Source organism: Oncorhynchus mykiss, chromosome 10 (assembly GCF_013265735.2).
Source record: "Oncorhynchus mykiss isolate Arlee chromosome 10, USDA_OmykA_1.1, whole genome shotgun sequence".
Lineage (NCBI taxonomy): Eukaryota > Metazoa > Chordata > Actinopteri > Salmoniformes > Salmonidae > Oncorhynchus > Oncorhynchus mykiss.
The window spans coordinates 58292592-58303361 of NC_048574.1; the positions used below are offsets into that span (position 1 = coordinate 58292592).

At 41.5% G+C, this 10770-nt stretch overlaps 1 protein-coding gene across 2 annotated transcripts; it reads right to left on the minus strand.

Moving 5' to 3' along the window:
• Positions 1–614: 614 nt before the first annotated feature.
• Positions 615–6948, minus strand: LOC100135924 (complement C1 inhibitor). Of its 2 annotated transcripts, XM_036989316.1 has the most exons (10): positions 6774–6948; positions 6391–6420; positions 5712–6000; positions 4912–5235; positions 2940–3155; positions 2564–2707; positions 2211–2414; positions 1896–2035; positions 1572–1794; positions 615–1172 (listed from the first exon to the last, which is right to left on the minus strand). In XM_036989316.1, the coding sequence occupies exons 2-10, from the start codon at positions 6418–6420 to the stop codon at positions 925–927; spliced, it is 1818 nt and encodes a 605-aa protein (XP_036845211.1). In that variant the 5' UTR covers positions 6774–6948; the 3' UTR covers positions 615–924.
• Positions 6949–10770: the final 3822 nt, after the last annotated feature.

Consider the following 10770-nt stretch of genomic DNA (forward strand, 5'->3'; position numbering starts at 1 on the left):
TCACCTTCCTCATGATCATTGATGTACAGACCTCTACATGCTTTGTAAGTAGGAAAACCTGCAAAATCGGCAGTGTATCAAATACTTGTTCTCCCCACTGTATATGCATATGTAACTAACATTGTAACTAACATTAATCAATGGCAATTTCTTTCTGGTTGATATCATTGACATGGTATCATCAATCAAATCTGTTACAGCTATCATCGCTGCTGTGTACTCGTTGGTTGGTAATTTACTGTTTGTCAGAAAGAAATAAGGGATTATTCAGGGTAACTTGCTAAATTTTATGCTTTTCTCGGTTCTGCCGTTGCTTTAAAACCTTTATCGTCATAGATATTGACATTGTCTTCCTTCAATGACATTAATGGAATGGGGAGACAGGGTGGAGGGGAAGGACTATTGTTACAGCATCCCTGTGTACTCACGGACATCCTGTACTGTCTATCTCTATGTGGAACATACGGTGTGATTGCCATTCTGTGGTGAATTAGTGGAACTACTTCTCAAAATAAACTGAACCCATTTGAGTGGCTTACTGTGTATGTATGTTGTTGGACAGAAGAGTGATTTAAATGGCACATTTGTCCAAAAAAGATTTCCATACCACGTGGAGAGATGTTACCTTTTATTCTTTGATAAGTCATGCATTTTGTGACAACCTACAGCGGGCCCTCGCAAGCATTTATATTAAAACACTTTGATAGTCATTCTACGAAGTTACAATGAACATGTCATTATAGAGTCTGTATCGATTTATATTACATGTGGAAACGTACTGATGATTAACCGTACAGTATCGTGAAAAAGCACAATCTCTCAATTAAATTATACTGCTAATGTTATTGCAAATGTCCTTTCCTTTGCAAACATGGCTTTTTCTATATGCATGCTACTCTCGCTCCCTTTCTCTTCCTCCTCCTCTCACGGCTCGGTCACTCGGCCCACGAACAGTGGGGCCTTGGCCTGGTCGCTCCACAGTATCATCAGGAAGGGCCTGAGGGCTGAGAAGGAAGAGAAGGAGCGGGAGAAAGAGAGGGAAGTGGCCGCACCAGCCTCCACACCTTGCTCCGTCAGGGAGAGGAAGGCCCGGTGGCGGGCGTCCGTCAGGAGCAACTCGTTGTCGGGGTAGAGGCCACACAGGTTGGCGCTGTCGAAAAGCTCTGACAAACCTAAGGGAAGAACGAGGTGGGGGATTAAGGGGAGGGGGACATGGAGAAGGAGAGTGAAGAGGGCCAGAAGGGGAAAGGGGAAGGATAGAGGGAGATCGAAGAAAGGGAGGGAGAGAAGTGAGAGAGGCAAATCAAGAAAAAACAGAGTTATATAAATGATTTCAATTTGTTTTGTTGGTTTAGGTTGACTTAGAACGAACTGGGGAAATCCATTCCTGCATCTGGTCGTGCACATGTTTGTCGTAGCCAAGCACAAACACCTAGTTCAACCAATCAAGGGCTTGGTGATGAATTGAATCAGGTGGCTACAACAAAAGGCAACAAAAGTGTTGCAGTCAGGCAGCAGGTAAGCTAAAAGACAGACAGATAGACCCAGACATGACATCCATACAGACAGACCTATTTTCCTTAGCAGGGTGTTCATCTCGGTCCGGACGTCCAGTTTGATTTTGGGCAGAGTGACCTCGGTGGCCTGGGGAGACACCTGATTCATCTGCTCCACCATCTGGCTCACTGCCCTGTCCGTCATCTTCCCCTCCACCAATTGCAGGTCAGAGAGCTTGGCAGTGGGCGGGAGCAGAATGAACAGGCTACTTTCACCAGAGAGAGGGAACATCGCCACCTATGGGTGACGACAAGGTCAGAACGTTATGTAGATTGTGTGTGACTGCCTATAGTGTATCTATGCATGTAGGTGTGGGTGTGTGTAATCAAAATGGTTACCTGTGCCATCAGTGCTGGGACGTATTGCATAGCCAATTTGTATTTGGCACTGTAGAGGACAGGCACCTTCACAGTATCACCATTCAGTTTCACAAATGGAGACTTCTTGGAGTTTTCATCAAATTTCATCTTCCATTGACCTAAAACAGATATGTTTTCAATCCACAAACTCCATATCAGCTAAGATAGGATGAAGTCTATCAGATAGATAGAGCATCGGTGCTTACCAAGAGCTTTGATCACACACAACACACACACACACACACACACACACACACACACACACACAGACACACACACACACACAATACTGACCATTGAAATACACAGCATTGAGGAGTACCAGTTCGGTGTGGGCAGGAACAGAGTCGACCAGCTCTTTTATTTTATTATTTGTCTGCTTCGCCACCCAACTGTTGATCATTTCCACGTTTACCTCACTACTATTGGTCAATTTGACTGGATCCGCACCGTAGAACTGCATGGATTGGTTGGTAAAGGACTCACTCAACTTCATGTCTGAGGTGGGAGAGAGAGGGAATGTGGGAGAGTGAGTTAAGGGGTGTCGGCGACTCATGGTTAAATTGACAATATACGATGAGAATTCGAAGTTATAGCTGGAGAATAAGTTATAATTATCATGAGTACTAATTGTGCTCTGGTAGTACTGGGGTTGTAATAGATCTGAGAGGCCATCTTCAGTGTGTCCCGAAGTTTCAGCTTCAGTTTCTTCATCTCGGAATGAACGCAGAAGAAGTCGTGAGACAGACAGAGAGCTGTCTCCATGTCTCTCCTTGTCTTGCCACGAGCACCTAATGAGAGAGAGAGAGAGAGAGAGAGAGAGAGAGAGAGAGAGAGAGAGAGAGAGAATGATACAGTATGTATTTTACTTGGCTCCATATGAGTCTATTATTCACACAGTAAGAGTTTATATCAAGAATGTTGCTTTATTAAAAAGAAAAAACTGAGGTCTAGAGTATGAGTGCACTTCGACAACCCCTCCCAATGTTCCCGTTTAAAGAAACCCCACCCTCTCTTTCTTACCTAGTAACAGGTGGGTTAACACCCCGCTGATACTGATTGGAGAGAAGAGCAGGTTTTTCATGGGCTGCGATTGGCTGAGATGAGCATAAAGCTTCATGGAGAACTCATTGAGGGATTCTTTTAGCATGGCCTCCCACGACCTGCTGGTCTCGTCTTGACACGATTCCCAGGGGGTCATGAACCCAGCGCAGGAGTAAGGAAGAACGGTGGGCACGGCTAAAAGAAATGTCAAACTAATATTATAATTTATGGCTATTCGTAACCAATTGATGTTACATTTGTGAATTACACCAATTTAACTAACGTGTGTGTGTGTATATATATACAGTGCCTTGCGAAAGTATTCGGCCCCCTTGAACTTTGCGACCTTTTGCCACATTTCAGGCTTCAAACATAAAGATATAAAACTGTATTTTTTTGTGAAGAATTAACAACAAGTGGGACACAATCATGAAGTGGAACGACATTTATTGGATATTTCAAACTTTTTTAACAAATCAAAAACTGAAAAATTGGGCGTGCAAAATTATTCAGCCCCTTTACTTTCAGTGCAGCAAACTCTCTCCGGAAGTTCAGTGAGGATCTCTGAATGATCCAATGTTGACCTAAATGACTAATGATGATAAATACAATCCACCTGTGTGTAATCAAGTCTCCGTATAAATGCACCTGCACTGTGATAGTCTCAGAGGTCCGTTAAAAGCGCAGAGAGCATCATGAAGAACAAGGAACACACCAGGCAGGTCCGAGATACTGTTGTGAAGAAGTTTAAAGCCGGATTTGGATACAAAAATATTTCCCAAGCTTTAAACATCCCAAGGAGCACTGTGCAAGCGATAATATTGAAATGGAAGGAGTATCAGACCACTGCAAATCTACCAAGACCTGGCCGTCCCTCTAAACTTTCAGCTCATACAAGGAGAAGACTGATCAGAGATGCAGCCAAGAGGCCCATGATCACTCAGATCTACATGAACTGCAGAGATCTACAGCTGAGGTGGGAGACTCTTTCCATAGGACAACAATCAGTCGTATATTGCACAAATCTGGCCTTTATGGAAGAGTGGCAAGAAGAAAGCCATTTCTTAAAGATATCCATAAAAAGTGTTGTTTAAAGTTTGCCACAAGCCACCTGGGAGACACACCAAACATGTGGAAGAAGGTGCTCTGGTCAAAATGTTATGTTTGGCGTAAAAGCAACACAGCTCATCACCCTGAACACACCATCCCCACTGTCAAACATGGTGGTGGCAGCATCATGGTTTGGGCCTGCTTTTCTTCAGCAGGGACAGGGAAGATGGTTAAAATTGATGGGAAGATGGATGGAGCCAAATACAGGACCATTCTGGAAGAAAACCGGATGGAGTCTGCAAAAGACCTGAGACTGGGACGGAGATTTGTCTTCCAACAAGACAATGATCCAAAACATAAAGCAACATCTACAATGGAATGGTTCAAAAATAAACATATCCAGGTGTTAGAATGGCCAAGTCAAAGTCCAGACCTGAATCCAATCGAGAATCTGTGGAAAGAACTGAAAACTGCTGTTCACAAATGCTCTCCATCCAACCTCACTGAGCTCGAGCTGTTTTGCAAGGAGGAATGGGAAAAAATGTCAGTCTCTCGATGTGCAAAACTGATAGAGACATACCCCAAGCGACTTACAGCTGTAATCGCAGCAAAAGGTGGCGCTACAAAGTATTTACTTAAGGGGGCTGAATAATTTTGCACGCCCAATTTTTCAGTTTTTGATTTGTTCAAAAAGTTTGAAATATCCAATAAATGTCATTCCACTTCATGATTGTGTCCCACTTGTTGTTGATTCTTCACAAAAAAATACAGTTTTATATCTTTATGTTTGAAGCCTGAAATGTGGCAAAAGGTCGCAAAGTTCAAGGGGGCCGAATACTTTCGCAAGGCACTGTATATAGGAAAAAGGTTGAGCGCGTAATAGAAGGTTAGCTAAACGTACCTTCCACAATTAGCTCAATTGTATTCAAGTTGCTGCGGTCTGTGCCCTCCTCAGCTGTCTCACAGTAGTACATGCCGGCATCCTCCATTTTGACCCCATAAAGTGTTATTGTCACATCTTTTTCAAAGGGGCCAAAAAGCCATTCTAGTCTGTCACCATCCTCCATTTCTCCAGTCTCTGCAGGATTCAACTGCTTCCGTGTGCAGTTCATCATTACTTTATCATATCTGTACCAATGGACTTGGTCTTTGCTGGATGGTGGGCGTTCACAAGGTAAATTCACAGTGGACCCTTCGTTTACCTTGAGAATGTAGCTGCTGGACACTGGAGGGATAGACACCAAGATGAAAGACAGCACAACAGTGGAGTTGATTTCTGGAGCCAACCTCAAAATGAATGCAATGTTTGCTGACCTGAAAAGTTTGCTCAACTGCAACAAAAACGATTGCCCCATATTTCACCAGTTTTTAACAATTGCAATCTTTGAATAGAGTGAAATTCTGGGGCTGTATGTTTAAATTGACTAAATGCCTTACTCATTGTGATCTAAACCCTCTGCTCAAGTTGTCGTCCTGTTTCTCTCCTCAACATGGACTCAAAGATTCATTCCTAAGTATAAAAATGTATGTACACTTTACACAAATAATGCAAAGTGAACCGGTGATTGAGTTTAACTTGTAACATTATTTTTTTAAATAAAGTTGGGTGTAAAAACCACAAGCCGAGTGTCTATTTCAAGAAAGGCCTACATCACGTCACGGGCAGATGTGATGAAAATAGGTGGCAGTATGTGTCCTCACCATCAACCTGGACTATGTGCACTTTTTGCCACTCCATATCATTCTGCTTGATCACACATTCATATTCCCCCTCGTTGGCTACACTGACAGGAGAGATTTCCAGAAAGAAGCCATCCGGGGAGAGCTTGAGTTGCTCTGAGGATTCTGGGTAGTCTGGAACCAGGGAGTCATTGTATTTCCAGGTGATCTTAGCCCCAGCAAAGCTTTGTTGTTTTTGGCCAGGGAGACATGGGATGACCAGGGTGGAGCCAGGTACACCATGCAGGACCCCAACAGAGGAAGAGAAAAGCTGGATCGAGAGACAGAGATGGACAACCAAACAAGAAAGTGGGGGCTGTAAGGTACATGAGGTGTCTGTGCTACATTAGCATTTGTCCTAAAAAAACAGGGATTAATATTACAATTCAAAATGGGCCAGTTTTCCCAGAACCAGATTTACGCCTACACTCCTGGGACCGAATTCAAAAAGTGTCTTAGAGTAGAACTGCTGATCTAGCGACAGGTCTGCCCTGTCCATATTATCATAGCATATGCATTATGATGTAAAACAGAAATCCTACTCTTTGTAACCCGGACCCGGGAGTAAAAAGCCTTTTCAACAGATATTCTCCATTTAGCATGCTTTTCAGACCAAGAGTGTGTTTAATCATTCTCCAGGAAACTGGCTCTTTGTGTTTACCTCAAAGACGAGCAGGAGGGAAATCTTCATCTAGGAAAGATGAAGAAAGATAGAGGGGGAGAGAAGAGGTAGGAAGGGATGGCGGGACATAGCGGGCAAAGGGGCAGTGGAAATGGAAAAAATCAATAGAACACAAAAGCAAGCTTCGTTTGGCACATATTCACACATTCTTTCCTAATCCGGTGGGCCATTCACCCATGCCTTATTTCTCAGTGCAACAAGCAAAGTATTAGACATAGCATTTGCAGTTATAACAACATAGACAAACAATATCAGAAATATTATTTCTAGAGTAACTAACCATGATATCCTTATAACAGTAGGCCTATCATGATTGAGTCATCGGTAGATCTTTAGAAAGGCATCTAAAAAAGTGTACTCACACTGCAGGTCACTTGCAAATATTACGGCATCAGAAATAGGCTAAGGAGGACGATATATTTTCTCTACTGGGGGAAAAAAAGGGTTCACGTCCTAATGCGTGGGTTCATCTACTGCTTCTATTCAGCATGTGTGTGTCCTTCCCTTCCCTGCTCTCTCCAAAACGAATGACTTATCTATTTATTGTTTGATTAGTGGTCTTGTGTGTTTGCACTTTGTACGGGTTGATGTACCGAAAATCACATGGTTATTTGGCAAAAGCTCCCATACATACTGAACAAAAATATAAACGCATGTTTCACGAGCTGAAATAAAATAAAATGAAATGCTCCATACGCAGAGGCTTATTTCTCTTAAATGTTTTGTAGAAATTTGTTTACATCCCTGTTAGTGAACATTTCTCCTTTGCCAAGATAATCCATCCACCTGACAGATGTGGCATATCAAGAAGCTGATTAAACAGCATGATCTTTACACAGGTGCACCTTGTGCTGGGGATAATAAAAGGACACTCTAAAATGTGCAGTTTTGTCACACAACACAATGCCACAGATGTCAAGTATTGATGTCCACCAGAGCTGTTGCCATAATGTTATTTGCATTTCTCTTCCATAAGCCACCTCCAATATTATTTAAAAGATTTTGGCAGTACATCCAACCGGCCTCAACCGCAGACCACGTACAGTTGAAGTCGGAAATTTACAAACACTTAGGTTGGAGTCATTAAAACTCGTTTTTCAACCACTCCACAAATTTCTTGTTAACAAACTAAAGTTTTGGCAAGTCAGTTAGGACATCTACTTTGGGCATGACACAAGTAATTTTTCCAAAAATTGATTACTGACATATTATGTCAGTTATAATTCACTGCATCACAATTCCAATGGGTCAGAAGTTTACATACACTCAGTTGAATGTGCCTTTAAACAGCTTGGAAAAGTCCAGAAAATGATGTCATGGCTTTAGAAGCTTCTGATAGGCTATTTGACAACATATGAGTCAATTGGAGGTGTTCTTGTGGATGTATTTCTAGGCCTACCTTCAAACTAAGTGCCTCTTTGCTTGACATCATTGGAAAATCAAAAGAAATTAGCCAAGACTTCAGATAAAATATTGCAGACCTCCTCAAGTCTGGTTCATCCTTGGGAGCAATTTCCCAACACCTGAAGGTACCACGTTCATCTGTACAAACAATAGTTCGCAAGTATAAACACCATGGGACCACGCAGCCGTCATACCACCCTGTAAGGAGAGGCGTTCTGTCTCCTAGAGATTAACGTGCTTTTGTGAGAAAAGTGCAATTCAATCCCAGAATAACAGCAAAGGACCTTGGGAAGATTCTGGACGAAACAGGTACAAAGTATCTATATCCACAGTAAAACGAGACCTATATCGACACAACCTGAAAGGCCGCTCAGCAAGGAAGACACCACTGCTCCAAAACCGCCGTAAAAAATGACATATTATGCTTTGCAACTGCACATGGGGACAAAGATCATACTTTTTGGAGAAATGTCCTTTGCTCTGATGAAACAAAAATAGAACTGTTTGGCCATAATGACCATCGTTATGTTTGGAGGACAAAGGCCGAAGAACACCATCCCAACAGTGAAGCACAGGGTTGGCAGCATCATGTTTTGGGGGTGCTTTGCTGCAGGCGGGACTGGTGCACTTCACAAAATAGATGGCATCATGAGGCATGAAAATTATGTGAATATATTGAAGCAACATCTCAAGACATCAGTCGGGAAGTTAAAGCTTGGTCGCAAATGGGTCTTCCAAATGGACAATGACCCCAAGCATACTTCCAAAGTTGTGGCAAAATGTCTTAAGGACAACAAAGCCAAGGTATTGGAGTGGCCATCACAAAGCCCTGACCTCAAATCCTGTAGAACATTTGTGTGCAGAACTGAAAAAGCATGTGCGTGCAAGGAGGCCAACAAACCTGACTCAGTTACACCAGCTCTGTCAGGAGGAAAGGGCCAAAATTCATCCAATTTATTGTGGGAAGCTTGTGGAAGGCAATCCAAAATGTTTGACCCAAGTTAAACGGTTTAAAGGCAATGCTACCAAATACTAATTGAGTGTATGTAAACTTCTGACCCACTGGGAATGTGAAGAAATAAACAAAAGCTGAAATAAATCATTCTCTCTACTTTTATTCGGACATTTCACATTATTAAAATAGAGTGGTGATCCAAATTGACTTTAAACAGGGATTGTTTTACTTGGATTAAATGTCAGGAATTGTGAAAAACTGAGTTTTAACTTCTTAGTGATCCCTTCGCCCAGTGAAATAGCAGAGCGCCAAATTCAAAAACAGAAATACTCATAATAATAATTCATGAATCATACAAGTGTTATACATCGGTTTAAAGATTAACTTCTTGTTAATTAATCCAGCCACAGTCAGAAATAAAGATATAATTCATGCCTTACCTTTGAAGATCTTCTAATGTTGGCACTCCAATATGTCCATTAAACATCACAAATGGTCCTTTTGTTTGAGAAATTCCGTCGTTATATCTCCAAAATGTCCATTTAATTGGCACGTTTGAATCAGAAAATACACCGGTTCCAACTCGCACAACATGACTACAAAGTATCTAATGAACTGTGAACTTGATCCAAACATTTCAAACAACTTTCCTAATCCAACTTTAGGTATTTTTAAATGGAAATAATCAATCAAATTTAAGACGAGATAATATGTGTTCAATACAGGACGAAAACAAAGTGGAGCGAGCTTTCAGGTTGCGCACCACAACAGTACACTAAACTTGACCCTCGTTCTGAACAGGGCTACTTCTTCATTACTCAAAAGAAAAACATCAACCGATTTTTTAAGATTGTTGACATCCAGTGGAAGCGATAGGAACTGCAAGCAAGTGCCTTAGAAATCTAGATCCACAGAGAAAACTCATTGAAAAGAGAGTGACCTCAAAAAAAAAAATTCCTGGATGATTTGTCCTCGGGGTTTCGCCTGGCAAATAAGTTCTGTTTGACTCACAGACATATTTGTAACAGTTTTAGAAACTTTAGAGTGTTTTCTATCCAAATTTACCAATTATATGCATATCCTAGCTTCTGGGCCTGAGTAGCAGGCAGTTTACTTTGGGCACACTTTTCATCTTGACGTGAAAATAGTGCCCCCTAGCCTTGTATTTGGCTAAGGTGTATGTAAACTTCCGACTTCAACTGTATGTGGCGTCATGTGGGTAACTTTAAGGCACAGAGATGAGAGGCCCATTGTCGTTCTTCCGCCGCCATCACCTCATGTTTCAGCATGATAATGCACGGCCCCATGTAGCATGGATCTGTACAGAATTCCTTCAAGCTGAAAATGTCATTTCTAGAGTAACTTACTAGTTATTCCATGGCCTGCATACTCAACAGACATGTCACCCATTGACCATGTTTGGGGTGCTCTGGACCAACACGTACGACAGTGTATTCCCGCCAACATCCAGCAACTTCGCACAGACATTGTAGAGGAGTGGGACAACATTCCACAGGCCACAATCAACAGCCTGATCAACTCTATGCAAAGGAGATGCTTGAGGCAAGTGGTTGTCACACCAAATACTGATCCACGCCCCTACCTTTTTTGAAGGTATCTATGACCATCAGATTCATATCTGTATTCCCAGTCATGTGAAATCCATAGATTAAGTCAAAATGAATTTATTTCAATTTACTGATTTCTTTATGTGAACTGTAACTCTGTAAAATTTGTGAAATTGTTTCATGTTGCATTTATTTTTTTTGTTCAGTATATTTTTCCAGTATTATTACTGTTTATGATTTAAAGTTTATCTTCGTATTTTTTTGTATAGTTATGTATATTCATCTTGACTAGCACCGATACAGGTTTTTATTATTTTTATTTTTACAAATATAAATCAATCTAATATTTCCGTGTGACGCTTATTGTTATGCCATAAACATAACATGAACGAATGAAAATACACATGCATGTGTTATTTTGTGGATAATACC